At 29.1% G+C, this 20136-nt stretch overlaps 1 protein-coding gene across 1 annotated transcript; it reads right to left on the bottom strand.

Annotated features, from left to right (window-relative positions):
• Window positions 1–2413: 2413 nt before the first annotated feature.
• On the bottom strand, window positions 2414–13632 carry LOC132934364 (serine/threonine-protein phosphatase 2A 56 kDa regulatory subunit gamma isoform-like). The gene is made up of 4 exons (XM_061000669.1): window positions 13455–13632; window positions 7577–8097; window positions 3832–4221; window positions 2414–2623 (listed from the first exon to the last, which is right to left on the bottom strand). The coding sequence occupies exons 1-4, from the start codon at window positions 13630–13632 to the stop codon at window positions 2414–2416; spliced, it is 1299 nt and encodes a 432-aa protein (XP_060856652.1).
• Between the last annotated feature and the right edge of the window lie 6504 nt (window positions 13633–20136).

Here is a 20136-nt window from a genome sequence, read left to right on the forward strand (position 1 = left end):
CCAGCAGCAGTATCATCTTTATAGTTTTGTATGATTATTCTTAACTCAGATGCATCAACTTTTCTCAGAAAAACCTTATAAAAAGAATGATAAATATTATCATTAGGTACGCATATTTGCAACTAGATAAGACTTATTATTAAAATGTTCAGCCAAATTTGGACAAATATCGATGTCTGTCTTTACAAATCGGTTAAGTCGTTCAGTTCGAAAACAAGTATGATCGTTATAACACATCAACCACGATAATATTTTATATCGTCACTGGAATTGTGTATGATTTTTCAGCATAAACAGGTTCGAAGTAAGTACACATAGTTATAATTGGCGTAGGTCGTTGATGGTCACGAAGTCGGAAGTCGCCACTGGTTTATACGTCCAAGTGATTTTCATCCGTACGCATAATTTCATTTATTTTATATTGCAATAGATCAATGCTCCGTATTATTATTATTTATAAATCAACCCTGGTGTATTGTAAAAGATGTATGAAAAATAGAACAATTAATATAAATTAAATATTAATATTGTGTACTTTGTACATAAATAATAAATCACATTTTTGACTCAATTTTAAATTATAATTATAATTATGTTCTATAATATTATTTTATTAGATTTACCAGTTAAGACAAGAGCTTTTCAGATATATTCCAGATGAAAACTTATATTTTAAATCTATTTTGAATATAACAAAGTTTATAAACTTCGAATACTGGACAAATTACCATAGATTCAAACTTCTTATTAAAGATTAAATGTTTAAAAGTTTCAAACAATCTATAAATAAATACATATTTTCTAATATATTAATACTAAATTTATGGCGCATATTCTAACCAGCCGTTTCCTTAGCATAACGTCTATATTATCTCCATTTGTACCTAACCTATTTAAATATATTTTTTTAAAGTTTTATAATAATAATATACGACTATACAAGTAAACAAAAAATGTTTTAAAAATAATAAAAATACTTGATTAAAAATTAATAATTATTCTAAAAACTACCATTACAATTTATTAAAATTCTGACGTAACATAAATACCTAACTCTAAATTAACTTTATACAATTAATTTATAGCCTTATGATTTTTTTGCATATAAAATGCTTTATTTTTTTTTTTTTATTAAGCCACTTATTGGTTTTGATTTTTATCATTTCATCAATTTAAACTGTACTACGATACCTACATAAAATATATTACATTTTTTTTTTAGTTTTAGATATTACTTAGTTACCCCTCTTTACTATATTACAGTCATAAATATATAATGTTGAATGAATAATATGGTAGGTAGCTATAAATGTTTAAAGTTTTTTTTTTGTGAAAAGTAGTGCTATGCAAAAATGCACAGGGACAGGGTGATGATACAATTATTCCCCTATCTTCTTACCCTTCAACACTTTGCTTGTAGTTTTGTTATCAACTAAATATTGAATTTTGATGCATGGTATAAGTACCTAGGTACAGACAAATATTCAATAATTTACCGTGTAAAAAACAAATACATAAAAACACACATTTGGATCATCACAAACTCTCTGATTTTTATGCCTAGTAGATACGTAATCAATAACGTGGTTCTATATAAAATACAACCAATAATTAAGTTTAATTGTTGTAGGTAAATACCTAAAATGTTTTTTAATCATAATATACAGTAGGTATGTAAGAAAGTTCGTACCTAAAACATAAAATACATCTGTATACCATGTAACAGGTAACTGGTTACTATATTATAATAATGTACCTAACAATAATAATACTAGACGTTTAAAATTAATAAACATTTAAATGAAGATTTATGTCAATAAAACAGTATAATATTTTATATTTTATAAGTACATCATAATAATATAGTTAAACACATTGCAAATAATTATTATATGCCGGACTTCATGAGTGTAATCATGAGTACCTATCATTATGTAATACTTTTATCAAATGCAAAAATTGAAAATCATTCCCCAAAATTACGCAAATTATCCACAAAATAACGTATATATCAAGATTTACGAATAAATCACCCTGTATAATTTATTTTTGTTCTAAAACCAAAATTAAACAAAATATGTGACTGCTCTATGAAGAAAACAATTTTAATATTATTCAAACCCTTAAAATTGGCAATTAAAAAGTTTTTAAACTGACGTTTAACCCTTACACGATATCATTTATACGGATTTTGGTATAAGAAGATTAAATCGAATAAATAAAAACACACATCACAATGTTTGCACGGTACTTAAAATATGCGTATAAAACTATTTTCGTTTTAATTAAAAGAACTTTTCCAAAGTTCGGATTTAAATTTTATTTTTTATCACGTTCTATACATTCTTGTTAGCACAATCTAATGTTCTGATTAGCCATCATATTATGTCCATGTATGGACCTTTGAGTAACGCTACACAGTTGATTTGGAATGATTTACTAGTGGTTTCAATATTTTCTGGGATATGTAGTCATAATAGTTTATCACTTTAGACTTCCCTTCCTGGAACATGTCCTCCGGATCTTCCACGCAGCTGTCTTTTATCACATTTTTCATTACCATTATTTTTAACAAGTTTTTTGCCATGCTCACACAATCTGAGTTCCAGTGAGTTCGTTTTACCTATAAACGGATTTATAATGTTTCAGTACTATCAGTAGAATTAATTATACATTAAATGTTAATAATGTGAATAAATAATAATGTGAGTATACAGTGAGCCTTGGTGCCTATTTATTCGTATTTAAACGATTAATCGTTGTACGAATTTACCCGACATTTTTAATTATTCTATTGAAACGAAATTGGTAGGTAAGTGATTAAATTCAAATAATATAAAAATCACTTAATACATTTTTTTATGTTTTTTATTTTGCATAAAGAGCTCAATTTAAATTAGATATTTAATTATAGTTGATCCCCGTGAAAAAATTGACTCTGCGTATAAATAAGTATATAAAAAATTTGAATCGACATAATATCTATTTTAAAACTGTCAATCATGTACCTAACCTATATTAATATGATTGATATTATGTTTCTGAAATCGGTTTTCAAAAACACAAGTTTGATGATTGAAAAACACATAAATTACCTACGTATAACGAAATATTACCAAATAATTACAAGCAGTTAATACAGTGTGCTTTTTATGCATACTCACTATAATTCTATACTTAAATTATGTATATATTAAAAATATGATTTCTTGAATTTTCAAATACATCTGAAGACCATATTTTTGAATACTTAAGATTTTTTGTACCTTTTAAGAAGTTAATAATTATCCAACTTATGTTTTTGAAATAGGAACCCCCTTTTAAAATTTTAATTATTCATCAGATAATTTTTTTTGAGAGTTTTGATGTATCTAAATTCTATATCGAATTCAAGCGATTAGTTTTTGAGTTCTATAACTTTGTGTACTATACGGATTATATATTATATATATATATATGAGTATATGACAATGGGTTGAGTAGATATGGGGGCTAAGACAATTTAAAAAAGATAGTAATTACTATTGATCTATCAATATAAATCAATACAATTTCAATATTATCAATTGGTAAAAATGATCCGTGTATTATAAATACTACATCTTATATTATTTAAGTTCAATTGTTGTAAAACCATTTTCAAGGATTATTAGCCAAGAATAAACATTTTATTAACTCAAAAACTAAGTACTTATTAGAATTTTGATATAGATACATTCACATTTTCAAGAAAATCATCCACTAAATAATTCGCAATAATAAAGAAGGGGGGAGGGGTTCTTGTTTGAAAAATAGAAGTTTGTACAATGTATCAACATTAATTGATCGTACCTTTTTCAAAGCGTTTACGACGACTCTGACATCGTCTTTCCTGCCTTGCCAGTATTTAATGTTTTCGTGCATGATTCTAATCCAGAAATTCATAGATTCCTCGGCCAGCTGAAAATCGTAGTCACTGAAAAATTTAGATATGTGGCAAACAACCGGCAACTGCAATTTAATCCAATTTTCCTTGTTGCACCATTCGTACAACTCGACCATTGTGCGCAGCAAAACAATGGTTTTCACATTATGACTTTTCCAGATGTCCATGATGAATACCAACACTTTAGGAATCAACCCATCATGTTGACTATCTAAAGCTCTTATACATTCGATTAACTTGGTCTTGAATGAATACAAATATTGGTGTTTGAGTAAACGTAACAGAACTCTAGACAGCTATAATGCCGCAACAGAAAACAATAAAGTGTATTTATTATTACACTACCGAGAAGTAAGTTTCACAATAAACAACACATCATAACATTTCATTATATCACATTCATTACAATGTTCTATACAATACATAAGGTTTGATTGGCCAATAAATTGCTTAGTAACATATAAGTAATATTATCACGAGTTTTCTATGATTTCGCCAGATTTCAATTACATATTAGAAGCTGCATATACCTTAAACGAAATGATTGATCTTATTTTGGATATCTTGGAATTCAGTATTGCATTGAATTTTGAAACCACAACAATAAGTCACGCAACGAGTCAAGTCTATTGTACGTCTGTATGAATATACTCTGCGTATTACATAATACTTCTGTTTTTAGGGGATGTAATATAGGCAATTATAATTAAATTTTAAGGAATATTTTTGAATAAATTTATAAACACCAATTCAGTGAATTTTAAAGGTGTTATTACGCATATATAATATAGAAAAATCACTAAAACATGTTTTTAAAGCAATTGTAAAGCTTCAAAACTATTATTATCAATTCGAAAAACAATACAATTTTGGATAAAACGACATTGGTTTTTGAATACAAGATGTAATATTTAAATTAGAACAAATTGTACATGTTTTAATATTTTTTAACAGTATTAACTTTATCATCTTGCATCATTCGTTAATTTATGAAAACGTTTATAATACAGGGCGGGGCAAAACAAACAGTGCAGCTTTGAAGGGGTATTAAAAAAATGCGGTTTGTTTTATTTGGTTCAGTAGTACATCCCATTTTCGAAAAACGAGCGGACGGCGAAGCCTAGGTGCTCTCCGGTCCAAACCATGATAACAACTGAAAATGGGGCGAGTGGCCTGACACAATGAGACACCTCCCAGGTTGGTACCACTACCACAACGGATGTAGCCAACCTTAGAAGAAACTGCACTGTATGTTTTACCCCGCCCTGTATATGCCATTGCCTTCAAAAAACTTTAAATATAATGTAAGTTGTATTTTTCCCGTAAAACAACTACCTACTGCCCTATTAAATCATTTCAACTATTGATTTCATGACATTACATTGTTCATTTGATCCGTCCCTAGAGTATGGATTTCAGTCAGCACTTGAACAATGTCTTCTAATTATTATTATTATTGTTATATTAAACTATCAGCTGCTTTTTTTTTTACATATTAATATATTATGCGAAATAGACGGAGATACAATATCAAACGTGTATTTTTTTAAAAAAATTAATAGGCATAGGTATTTTAAACTAATTGTGATTATTCAATATTTACAAAATTACAATCATTATTGAATAAGTCGGTGTTCAAAATATTCAAATATTATTTAGATTATCGAATAGGCAGGAAATAATTAATTTTTTTACTCAAACGTCTAAGTTTACTGCTAAAATAGTACAAAATATAATGCGATGATTTTTATTCATCAACTACATTCATTTTATAGTATAGTTGATAGTTCTTATACTACATTATAAAAATCAATGTTAATAGCACCATAAAATAGTAAGTTGTAGTATTACCGCGTCTCGGCAATGGTGATCAGTCACTCTAGTTCCTACCCTACACCATGACACTGACTGTGATTAGACGGTGTCTATTTTTATAAATACAGTTAATAAATAAAATATCAACAAGCTGAATGAAAGTACATATATAAGTAAATTATACCAACGATATTATTATTATGAAATAATAAAGTTTACTATTTTTCATGTCAAAGTTTATCTTGTGTGGGGTATCTAAAGGGAAATAATAAGATTATATCTGCAGTATTTTTTATTACATTAGATTATATTATATATCTAATTATACCTATATGAATAATTACCTACATTTAAATTTTTAGGTAATTGTCTAAATGTATGCCACATTCAATTATTTTTCTATTTTGGCAGTATCAACATACAATTATTTAAGCCCATACAGTTGTATATTCAACCTGTCGGTCGTCAACATATTTTATAAACCAACCATGGAGTAAAACAAATAAATAAATAAGCATTCGCGGGAAAATGGATGAACGGGTGAATAAACAATAACTAACGATTAAGAGGTGTGTCACCAAACCTAATGCCAGAGTATTGTCTTCGTTTTACAAACGTAAACATGGCAAATTTGCTTTCAGCAGAACTTATTTTATGTTGTTAACTTTAATATTTGAGTGAATTGACCTATTTTCAAACATAAAGGTTATAACTAGAGCTCGGATTTCAATGGATTTGCATCTTTTATTTTGATTGCCCGACACGACGTTTTCTGTGCTACAAATGTGTTTCAAGTGCATACTATTCTAACGAATTGTTTGAATTTTTTCTGGATATGGATGAAGTATGTTATGTCATTTTTTTAACGTTTTAGAGTATTTTATTATTTTATTTTCTATTTCTGTGAATAAAACAAAATATCAAAAACAAATTCCTTAGATTTAAGTATAAAATTGTGTAAAACATTGTCTTTCTATTATTACATCTAGTTTTAAATGCTCAGAAACACGACCAACATTCGATTACACACAGATGTGAATTGTATTACGCTGGGCAACCAATTTTATTTCTATTCTATTTTAATATCAAAAATTAAATTATTTTAAGTAAATATTTTGGAAATTTTCGGTCATAAACAATAAACATATTATGTAAATTCTGGATAACTGTGATGACTGTCATAACCTTTTGGAGCAGTATAAAAGTGTTTTGTTTTCCTTCTTCAGAATCTTTTGTCATAGGAAAATGACGCTACGACTAGTACCAACTAGTACAATCTTTGGGAGATCGAAAAAAATTATTCCTATAAGTTTTTAAAAGCGTCGGCAAACCAATAAAAAAAATTAAGAAAAAAGTTGGAATTTGTATGCAAAACAATTTCGGTTTTTTTCTTGTACCCCCAAAAACTGTAGATACTTAAAATTCTAATATTAATTAAACCCACATTCTGGATAGGTATTTAAAATTATTATACTTTTCGGTTTCTAAATTATCTGGAACCGTTTCCGAAATTGTTTAGAACCGATAAATTTATTTTTTTTTTTTTTATCAAAAAACCCGAACCGAACCGGAACTGTTATTTTATTTTTGGAGAACTGGTACCGGAACCGATACCGATAAATTCAAAAGGTTCCAGTCCCTTAACTGTGTATGTTTATTAAAAATTGTATAACACATTTTTATAAACGAGTCACCTTTTTTACATTTACGAGTCATTTTTATGACGATAATTAAAAAAAAAAAAAAGACGCGTGAACCCGCAGCCGCTCGGTCGAAAATGAAAATACAGTGAAAAACCCGTGGCGGACGCGGGAAAACGGTCGGCGGTTAGGTCACCTTTTCGACGGCCGGCCGCGAGACGTCCGTGTAGACGACCGTGTCGGCGACAAAGTCGAGCAGCTCGTGGACGCCGTTGTGCCGCGGCGCGTAACCGTACGCGAAGTCGGCCAGCTCGTCGACGGCCGCGTCCAGCACGCCCGCCTGGGCCTGCGGGCACGTCTCCCGCACGCGGATCATCGTGTCGCGGGCCGTCAGCCGCTCGTTCATGTCGGCCGCGTTGAGCCGGTGCGCCAGGCCGCCCGCGAACCGCCGTCCCATGTGCGGCCCGGCCATGTCGCCGTCGAACGCCAGCCTGTCCACGAACGACCGGAACGTCTGGTACGCCATGGCCGTCTGCTGGAACTCGAGTGCCGCGGCGTCCGCGGCCGAGTGGTCCTCCGCGGCGCCACCGAGGCCGCCGCCGCCGTCCACGCCGCACTCGTCGTCGTCGGCCGCCATGTACGACGAAGGCGGCAGCGGCCGGAAAACGTTGGACGCGAACATTTCCGCGACGGCCGCGTACACTCCGGCCGGATAATCTGACGAAAATAATTGATAAAATATTATGATTATATATTATCCAGTGTTGGGAATCATCTAGATAGTTTTATCTAGATAAAAAATAATTAAATCGTCTAGATAAATGTAATGGTTATCTGTGGTAATTTATCTAGATAAATAATATAATAATAAGAATATTTTTAATTACTGAAATAGCCAATTATTTATGAGAACCGAGTAGTGATTCCAAACTCCAATATTATTATAGTTAAAAAAAGAAATGTTTACTGAAATATTGTCAGTTTTATTTTGTTATTTTATTTGTATTCAAGTTGTATTAAAAATTTAAATTGTATATTATTTTAGTTGAGAAATGACATTAAGGATTTATTAATTAATAAATAATATTATCTAATTAGTAATTACTAATAAATTACATTATTTATAATATATTTTTTAAAAAATTATCTATTTTTTTATCTAGATAAATGTATGTGTATTTTTATCTTTATCTAGATAAAAAAAAATGATGTTATATTTTATCTTATCTAGATAAATTTTGAATGAATTATCTGTTATCTTATCCAGATGATTTTTTGGTTATCTTTTCCCAACACTGTATATTATATCCGACGACCGTCAAAAGGGCAAGTCACCGGCAACAAAAATACATTTTACCAACCCCGGTTATGCCGGTATACCTACTTAATAGTCGAGTCAAGTCAAAGTTAGGTTAGGATAATATTATACGGCGTGATTTTTGTTGAGCATGCTCAACCCCGTTTTAGCGCTTAAACGTTGCGTTTGTTCAAAGTCTGATTTCAAGAATGTTTAAGTACCTAAGGATCATGTTTTCAAATTTAAAATATTTTTTGTTCCACTTAAGAAGTGTCCTGTGTCGATACAAATTACTTAGTGGATGAATTTCTTGAAAATAATGATGTATCTACATCAAAATTTTAATGAGTAGTTTATCTGAGTTATTAAAATGTCTATACACAGGATAATAACCCTTAAAAAGATTTTACAATAATATAACTTAAATCAAATTAGATGTAGATAGTGCCTATATTTATTATACCTACTTGTATAAGTGTTACCAATCGTTTATATTGAGAGGTTAGTAATTATTAACTTTTTCAAATCGTCTAAGCTCCAATATCTACTTAATCTATTACTATAATAGACATGTTATTCATAGTAGGTACACAAAGTTATTAAACTAAAAAACCACTTACTCAAATTTTGATTTAGATGTATACTTTACAATTTTAAAAAAATATACATCTGTTTAATAATTTAAAAAAAACCTTATTTGATAGCAGGAGTTTTTATTGTTACATGATCATCCTTAAGTGGTACACGAATCTCAAGGATTCGAAAATATGGTCATCAAGTGTATTTAAAAATTCCAAATAAAGAATTTGAATATGCCTATAAATAGTTTAAGTATAAAAATATGGTGAACATCCTTAAAAAATTACCCCGTATAAGTGACAAATACAATACGACGTTTGTCTAACTCTGAACATTTTAAGTTGACATTATGGTGAAAAATATTAACTCGCCTCTGTTAAAATTATGTTAATTTGTTTTCTTTTATATCTACTACCTAATAGTTAGGTTATTAAGGAACATTTTTAACTGGTTAATTGCTCATACCTTTGACAATAATACGACGTAACGCCGTTCAGGCAAATATTGTTACACTGCAAACGTCGTCGTCTCGGCGATGCAAAAAATATGGCTATTTTTATTTTAACAGAGATTTTGACATAACATTTTATCATTCCCCCCCACAATTGACCATAACCCTCAAAAATATAATAATTTTTTTAAAGATTTAAATAAGTTTTTTATGAAAGGAAATTAATAATAATAGTCGTCCTGCAGTGTTATAATTTAATAGTGTTGTATGTAGGTATATAACCGATATCATACAACCAATAAACCTAAGTAAGCATAACCTTTCATAAACGTGATAACCAAAGTAATTCATTTATATGCAAAACCATTCGTCTTACTTTTTTACAGTAGACTCTTAATTGCCTACTTGACTTATCGACTTCTATAAATATATTTATGAATGTATAAAACAGTTAAATGCGTACTCAAACGCTCCTGCCCGATTAAACTTTAAAGATTTGTTTCCAAGCACTTGAATGGTAATTCGTATTATTTATTTATTTTTTCGATTTTGTTTTGGGTGGCTAAGCGTTAAAAGGTTATAACCCTGTTTAAAAAAAAACTTTGGATCACTAGACACATTTGCTACCTCTTACAACACAAAAAGTTCTGCATTCTATGTGTATAACGACGACAACCATCTGCGCAATAGTTCAAGGAATCCACGTCCTTAATAATAATTATTAAAAAATGTTTGTTGTGAATTGATTTATTAATGAACTATGATTATTGATTTGTCTAACTAGAAAAACCCTAACCTAATAAATTGATAAGTAAAATTTTACCTTATTTGGATAAAATATTATTGTACTATTATAGGTATTATAATTTATAAGTTATTAGTATTTAGTTCATTACTTAAAATTACGAATCCTTGACTATGAATGATTCATAATCAGATAAGTGTCGGCCAAAGCATATTATACATCATTTTCCAACCTAGAACGTACTAGGATCGGGATATACAGCGACCTTCTAGATAGGTCCGAAAAGTATTTTTAGGTTCCTGTACCAGACAAAACTATGATAGTACCAAACTAAATTCAACTTTCGAGATTAAAAATAGATCTTATAACTTTTAGATGAATTAATAATATTTAAGTACCAAAATAAAACTATATTGATAATTATTAAAAAACCTACATTTGTTTTTTGAATTTAGATAGTAGGTATTTTAAGCTAGAAATGTTTTTTGATGTGATTATAATGTATGATTATATTATATATATATGGATTCATAAATATTATTATTATTATTTAGTTATAAGTTTCCGTGTCGATAACTTGATTACAATAATTGTTTGAATTTCATTAACAACACAACGTAAATCATTCGCTTTAAGCCGATTTACGTCCGTTTGAATTGATCCTTATTTGTGGGACGCGAAGTAGTTGGAAATTGTTCGGTGACTAATACGTATATACACAGCACAATAATTACTATTACAAGGTGAAAAATAAGTGTACGTACAACCGATCGCTGACCACAGAGGTTAACAACTAGACAAATCACTTTTGGGGTACACTATTATATTGCGTCTATCGTGTATACCCAATATCGTACAGTACACAATCGATACGCATCATTAATTTAGATTTATAACTATTATTGACATTTATCTCTAATATTATCATATATCAATAGGAATGATAAGTGTAGGGGCGGGTGTCGATGATTTTCGCAAACTGGAGGATCGCTGTAAACGGAACAATAGATGATAAATAATGCGTCTAATATAGACTAGTACCTATATACTTATGCAATATACACGACCTATGTGGGCGACGGAAATTAATCATAAAAGTCAATGTGAGCAACAACAAGTTTGAGTAGTTTTAGCCAAGCATAGTCGAGAATGTATTATGTATTTCGATTTATTTTCCTTAAAGAAAAATCCTACTTGGCCATGTCACAGGGGACACCATCAGTGGTCTGATTTTGAATGAGACCCTTGAATAAGGGAGTTGTCGTTTTTTCATCGTATGTCGTTTAGACCTGTCCACACTTCGAATAAGAATGACCCATTGTCCGCAATCATCTATTGTGAATATTTGGTCTACTTATGACTGGATAAGTTTTAAATGACCGCCATCCAGGTCGCCGAGCCTTCATTCATCCCGAGAGATCTCTGAGTGGGGTACTACTTATTCCACAGAGACAGCTAGTGTTGAACATTATTATTGTTTTGAAAGCAATCACCGTCGCATTCGAAAACGATTCCGAACAGATATCACCATATCGGTTTACCGTATAATGGTGTTTATACGACATTTTTCGAACATTAAGTGGTCATAAAAAAAATATATATAATATATTAAAATGTTTTTTAAAAATAAATAACACGATTATACGATACGAATATCCGTATATGCGTTGGTATATATTCAGACATTATCCAAAGTTATAATTTTTCTCAAAATATATTATTTATATCGTTCTAAAACGAAAAGGTTGCTCGTGTTCGCTCAGTACTGACGTCGCATGGGACTTTCGAGAAGGAGACACAATCAATCAAAGTTTGAGAATATAAATTTCTCTCCTACGATGTTGAATGCAGCTTGAAGATGTATATTTATATTTATACAACTAGGTATATGCACATCTTTTGAAACATTTGTTTAGTATTTTATTTACAAAAAGGTTGCTGTTTACACTCCATGAAGAATTCGAATGTTTCTGGAAAACCTAATCGGTATTCAAATTTGTTTGCATAATAAGGATTGATTACCTAGGTACTCGGAAAAGGTAACTTTGAAATTGCCAGAGCTGTATATTGTGGATCAGAATTCAAATCATATATATTTATTGTTAAACAAGACTTTTTCATTATATGTTAAAACGTGTTGTTAGATTTTTTTCAACTTATGAAAATGTCTGTGCGTTTTTAAACTTTTTCGATGTCCTTAACAGTATTTGACCCACATTTTTTTCATTGATTAGTTGTAAATAAATACGAATACCATATAACTTATATCATATCCATAGCATAATTAAATCATTTAATAAAATATAGTTCATTTTTGATTACTAATTGATAATTGTAATCAAATGACTTATAAACAAAATCAACCAAATCAAGCAAATTGTATTTAGTTGTTACTTTAGAGAATCAAAATATGGAAAGCCCTGAACTTTTTTAAATATTGCAGAAAAAAAACAAATAACAGCAAAAAAAATTGGAATATTTATACAACGCCAGTTTTGACAATATACAATTTGTTTTTCTATATTGTTGTGATTAATAAAGAAATAACCATAGTGTCTTGAAATTCTCACAAAATAATTTTTAAGCTACAATTTTCGAGATATCACATATTTTTTAAAAAAATGTGGGTTTATTTTTATCTATTTATAGATAGTAAACAGATGGGGTATATTATAGAATTATTTTTTAGATGCATTTGAAGTGTAAAACTAATAAAATTGAACAAAATCAAGAATTTTGCAAACTATTTTGTACCTACCTATGTTGTAGGAAGTTAAAAGTTCATAAATACTATTTAAATACTTAAGACTTGACAATTGAATACAAGTTTAAATCAATTTTTGAAATGTCTGGAGTTCAAATGTTGAATATACTAGTTATTTAAACGTAAAATAACGATTCTAGCATAGGGATTCCTAAACTATTTTACTTCAAGGATTTAGAAGTTAACCAATACTAATAGGTAGGACAAGTAAATTATACCAGTAATTAAAATAGTTCACCTTCATCAGTATCACTATTCCACATTGCATACAATCCATTCAAATCAATAATTTTTTGTCTCAGTTGAATTTCATCACCAGCTGATAAAAATGTAGTACATTTCTTTATTAGTTTCACTAAAGCATTATTATTATTTTGGGGGTCTTTATGTTCATCCAAACTTGTATCAGTATTCATATTTATGCTAAATAAATGAAAATTTAAGTCATTAAACCTTGTAGATAATTTATAACGAAAAAAACAACTATAATTTTATATGTTTTTAAAATATTGATTAAGGCATAACAACAGTATACCTGATAATTATTAAAAACCATGGAAAAAATAAATTATAGACTAATTTTGTTATAAAAAAGCAATATTACTAATAATAACTGAACTATGTTTCCACAGCTGAATACGGTTCGTCTGTTCCCGATCGTATGTTATAATAAGTGCATATTAGAATATTTAGTCCCAACTTCCTTCGACATAACGGCACCAGCCATATAACATTAATATCTGTTTCGATAAAATATATGCGACATGTTTTAATATCTTACCCTCCGTTGGGTATTTTAATATGGCGAATGGAAATTCTAATGCAATTTTTGATCTTATCAAATAATATTTGCTATATTAAAACAACTGTAAATCATTGAACACCGTCCTACACTCGACGACGTCATAATAATATTTGATTAACACAATACACGGGGGTACGTCAATACAGTAATATGTAAACATTGTTTATAGCTGTAGGCCACTGGCTGTTAAATAGCAGGCAATAAACAAATACGTGTTCAAAGCAACGTACGAGTACATTATTGACATCTTGAAAATTAGCTTTGGTGAAAGCCAAAGTTGAGCGAACCATCCAATGACATTTTCCCAGAAGTTTTTAGTGTTGAGTTATTTAAAGTACATCATCATAACTGTATAAAGAGTTTGGTTTCATCTCGTATATCACAAATATCTCGAGGTGGTAATAAGACAGACTATAGCCATTTCTGAAGACTTAAAGTTTAAACAGTTTAACGTATAGAATACAGTATATTAAGTGATATCGTGATTAGTGGGCGCATAATATTATAAGGATGGATTTCTTTACTACGGTTGTTGTTTTGTCCAAAACTGTGAGTACAAGCTAGTATTTTTTAATTATGTATAATATATTAAATCTAACTATATAAATGTTAAATGAAAATCTCTCTACAGACTAAACTCTGAAACTACTTATCAGATCTTCTTGATTTTTTTTTTTTTAAACGAAAGAGAAATTTTACAGAGAAGGTTTATATGAAAGAACATTTTAGGAAAATCCACCGGAAAAGTAGGAAATCTGGATGTCAAAAATACAACAGTAATCTGTCCATAAAAAAAATAAACTAAATAACAAAATAAAAATTTAGTTTATTGTTGCAGTTTAAAATAATAACAGTGTATAATATATTAGTTGCTATTGGTTAATCGGGCATGTTTGTTGATTTTTATTATTATTTTTCGTCAATATATCTTTATATACATATATAATTCTACTGTACGTGTCTTGTGATTGAACTCCTCCTAAACGATTGGACCGATTTGAATGATTTTTTTTTTATGCGTTAGGGTGACGCCCCTGATTCACAAATCATCCCCCTAGGTTCAACCAGGGGATGTGCTCAAACGGGGATTTAGAGATTTATGGTGGAAATTTTTGTTTATAAATGGTTGCCATTGGTGTTGTAAAGCTATTATAATAATAATTATTGGTTGCCGTGAAATCAGTGTATTCATTCAATGCATTTAATTTTTTATACGCTGCGTTTTGATATTATATGTATCGCAATTACGTAAATATTGAGCGTATTACACTCACACATAAGTTACGTACATAAAACAACGCCACGTGGACGAGGAGGAAGTATTGGTCGACAAACTCGGCATCGTCAATTAGTCCAGCCGTTTTGGAGGAGTTCAGTGACATACTTGGCATAACTTTGATACTTTAGAGTTAAATTATAAAATTACGTACAAACAGCACGGGGTCCGCGATCTACCGCAAGTAGATTGCCTACCTGATAATAAACTGCTGCGAATCAGAATTTTTATTCCGGGCAACGGAAAAGTTTAGATAAATTTTGAGCACCATACACCGAATATTAAATGACAAATTGAACAAAGTTTGAGTCATATAGAGTTGATACATTTAACGGGAAACGAAGTGCACAGGATCAGCTAGTATATTATATATATATAAATTAATGTTTGTGCGTTGAATAGACCATTGAGCAGAAGATAAGCTAATTTAAAAATGGTTAAATTTGGTTTTTTTATATTCATCTGATTTTAGCACGGTTAGGTTAGGTTAAGATTTTGTATTAATAGATTATAATATTAATCCATTATAGGTGGAATACGACAAACTCACTATAACTTAGATACTTAAGAATTAAATCATACACTTACGTACAAACCGCACGGGGTCCGCGATCTACCGCAGGTAGATTGCCTACCTGATAATAAACTGCTGCGAATCAGAATTTTTATTCCGGGCAACGGAAAAGTTTAGATAAATTTTGAGCACCATACACCGAATATTAAATAACGAATTGAACAAAGTTTGAGTCATATAGAGTTGATATTGAGTTGATACGTTTAACGGGCAACGAAGTTCACGAGATCAACGAGTATTGTTTATAATTCAGGGTGATTCTTTAAAAGTAAACACCAATTTTCCCTTGACATTTATGGAAATACTTTTTTACATAATTTTAAGACGTTACAGAACAACATTTTTGAATTATTTTTTATCTTTGTCATTTTGTAAAATGGTCTATAATTTTTAATAATAGTTTAAGTATTTAAAGTTTCAATGAGTGGAGTAATATACCAACATTTTATGATTTACCCCAGGGCCATTCCACTCCACTTATCTAAACTGTAAATACTTATAAGTTGATTAATTAATTAACTACTCGTTTAAATACAATTTTTATAAATCTCAGAAAAAATATTCTGCTTTGAAATATGAATTTAAAAATGTATGTTTTCTTCCAAAAAATGTAAGAAACTTCTAAAATGGCGAAGACATAATTATTTTCAAAAGATTTTGGTTTGAATGACATCGAATTATAATGAGGTAAATAAAATTAATATTTCAATAAACGTCAATACTTTTTAATAAAATAAGTAATTATCATTAAAAGAACCACTTTGTATACAATATTATGTCTTCCTAATCTATGTATTATTTAACCATATCGGTAATTACAGGTAACTACGGTATACAAAATTACATAAGCTGGAAGACAACAAAAGAAACAGATCATTTACTAAACAATTATGGTCGTTATTCGCTTATTTATGTGATGTGGTGTTCAGAACAACAACCATCATTATTCGAATCTAGTTAGAATCACAAAATTATCCATACATTTTTCCTATATGCGTGTAAATATTAATGACACTCACTATTATTAGTTTCAAAATATTGAAATGTTTTTATAGTTTTCACATTATTATATTCCTACTGTTTAAAACTGTTTTTTTGATTTTACATCGAACTATATCAACAAGTGACAACAGACTATAATGTTTTAGTTTTATATTACAACCTATGTTTAGAGTGTAGACTAATAATTATTTACAACTATGGTAAGAAAGAAATATGACATAATTTAATTTTTTCTTTAAAATAAAAATTGCACATTTGTTAAAAAAAAAAAAACATAAATTCTCTGATATTGACTCAGAAATTTTAAGAAAATTATTTCATCTTTATTTGTAATAGTTTATACGCATTTGTATAGATTGCAGTGTTTCCAGGATATTATTATTTTTTTTTTTAATTACAACAAAGCAATCAAAATATATTTTGTTTTTAAGCAAGAGCGCTTCAATTTATAAATTTTTCATTTGGGGAAACTACCTACCATAAAAATGTTAATCCTTAGTATAAATATAAAATATGAAAAAATTCATTCTTAAGTCAAACTAATCCTGCTTAAAAATGTAAATGATTCAACATAAGATAATAGAATGTTCAATATCTGTATAGCAATGAAATTATTATTTTTATTCAATATTCATTTAATACATTTTATTCAGAAAAATCCCGGTGCATTATACGATTTAAATATCAGAACAAATATAAATATTTCTGATTATAATATAATATTAAGTTTAAATTCATGAAGCACCATATTAAAAATGTGTTATTTACCGGTACCTATAGAAAGATTTTCTATAGTTCATATTTATTGTACTGTTAGCTTTTAGATTTAGGAATTTAAGCCTTTAAGTTTTTTATGTTTCATCTAAAAATATCGTATCTTGCTTATCTAACATAAAATAGCTAAGTCACGTAGGGATTGTTGGTTTTCGATAGAATAGTTTCAAAAAAACAAGGTGGGCAAATGGATACCGCTCTGCAGCTGTACAGCCTACCTATTTTTGAATTGTCATAATACTTTACATACCCTGAACAGGTAGTTTTTGACCTACTCTTATTATAAAATAAGATAATATGAACAACAATTAAGGTTCATGGTAATCATGATTGTTTATTACTATTTGATTTAAATTGTATAAGATTTGATATAATATAATATAATTGGTGTGAATATAATAAGAAAAGTTTAACAAAAAAAATATTACTGATATTTTACGTAATATACAGTAGTGTAATGTTATTAAGGTACTCACAGATATTGAATGGTTTTGTTTACCAATGATGTTGACTTATTCTCAGTAAAATGTCCTTCATTCACATATTATTTATAAATATATGCTGTATATAATAATAAAGGTGAGTTATAACAACTATATCGATGGCTTAATTCAAAAATGTTTTGCAATAATGTGTTAAGTGAGCACTTACAACATTTTTACCGTCTATGAATTTTTTCCCGCCATATTGGATGTGTGTTAAATAAATGTGTTAAGCACAGTTTTAATTTATTTATCTTTAAAATGTCTTCTACTCATAAATAATTCGTATATACTATTGATAGGGTAAATAAGCAGTGCATCACAACTATTCAATTTGGTTTAGTTATTGCATAATCTCTTCAGTGATACATACAAAATTAAAATCATTGAATTGGCTCTACTGTAAAATCCATTATTTTTTACATATAACATTTTTGAATTAAGCCATCGATAATATGGTCTGTTATCAATAGGCAATGTAGTAAAGTTACTATTTTTTTTTCTTTGCACCTAATCATCACTCTTAACAAAAATAACGATACATTAAAAAAAAAACATACACACATCAATTCTATCATATTGTTTTTATAACCTTTTTAATAACCTCATTAGTCATCTATCAGTTTAAAAAAATAATATTTGTAGATCTGAAATTAAATATTGTTTGATTTAAATTGTGTTTTGAGAAATATTTTTTTTGATATTAAAAAATATTTTATAAAAATAATAAATAATAATAAACATATTATTTATTGCATCAATAAAAGTGTTTCTGACCGTAAATTGTGTTTAAGTTTTATTTCAGGCTTTTATGGTGAATAACACTTTTCGAAAAATTAGCAAGACACTGTAGTACTTAATTTCTCTTTCAATACTCGTTATTGTTGTCAGTCTGTTGTTCGAGAGTAAAGTAACGTTACAGTTGTATTTTGTAAATTCTGTTGGACCTTGTTTAATTATCCTTTTGTGCAGTACTCGTTATGGTGGTAAAAGGAGAATTTAAATAAGCTTTTACAGCAGGTATCGATAATTTACACGTTTGCCAGTTTGGGAATCAGAAACCGAAATATATCTGTTATATACGCCAAGCCTTTATAATAGGTATAAAATAGGTATACAAAAATTACTAACAGATTTTACAATATCTAATCTACCAACTGATATTCTTGTTTTTTTATTTATTTATAAAATCTTCGATTCTGGCTTTTTTGTTGAAGTATGTGCGATTAGAAATATTTTTTTTTCATTTTTAATTAAATAAATAGCACCTATTTCTTTGAACTTCTTTAATAACATTTACGAACGTAAAAATATTCGGGTGTACACAACTAATGTTCCTCGAAAATGACGTTCATGATTCACATGCATTGGTAGTCGTTTCTGAATCAATTGAGTTCACTGCTCACGGTAAATGTGGAAAAGTCGAACTTGAGATATAACTAGAAATAGTTACTCAGGTGCAGACTGGTAAAAAAGAACACGGGATGCTACACCAATTTAAGGGCAAATAAAAAAAAATTTGGGACAAATTTAAAACATATTGTACAGCGCTAAAGTGAGGTCCGCGGTTGTAGCCGTAAGGCACCAAAACCCGGGAGTCCTCGTGTAGATTGTTTATAAATATTAAAAATATATTTTATTTTGTTTTAATATTGAATATACGTTAAAACTTAAATAAGTATCAGGTTACAACAAACTTTCAATAAAAATCAGGGCTTGAAACCAGTTACCGGTTTTCAGTAAAAACCGGTAATTTCCCGGAATTTTGGGGAACCTATAATCGGTTACCGTTATTATAAACCTATTTGTACTCCCGGTTATCAGTTATCGGTTACCATGACAATTTTTAAGCTAACATAAAACGTTATAATAACGTAATATGTTTTAACCGGTTAAGAACCGATTACCGGTTTTTATAAATACTGACTACCGTTACGTATGAACTATAATAATAGTATGTTTATTTTATTTTAGCTACATAAATGATTATACGCTCGTAGCTACTAA

Source organism: Metopolophium dirhodum, chromosome 1 (genome assembly GCF_019925205.1).
Source record: "Metopolophium dirhodum isolate CAU chromosome 1, ASM1992520v1, whole genome shotgun sequence".
NCBI classification, from domain to species: domain Eukaryota; kingdom Metazoa; phylum Arthropoda; class Insecta; order Hemiptera; family Aphididae; genus Metopolophium; species Metopolophium dirhodum.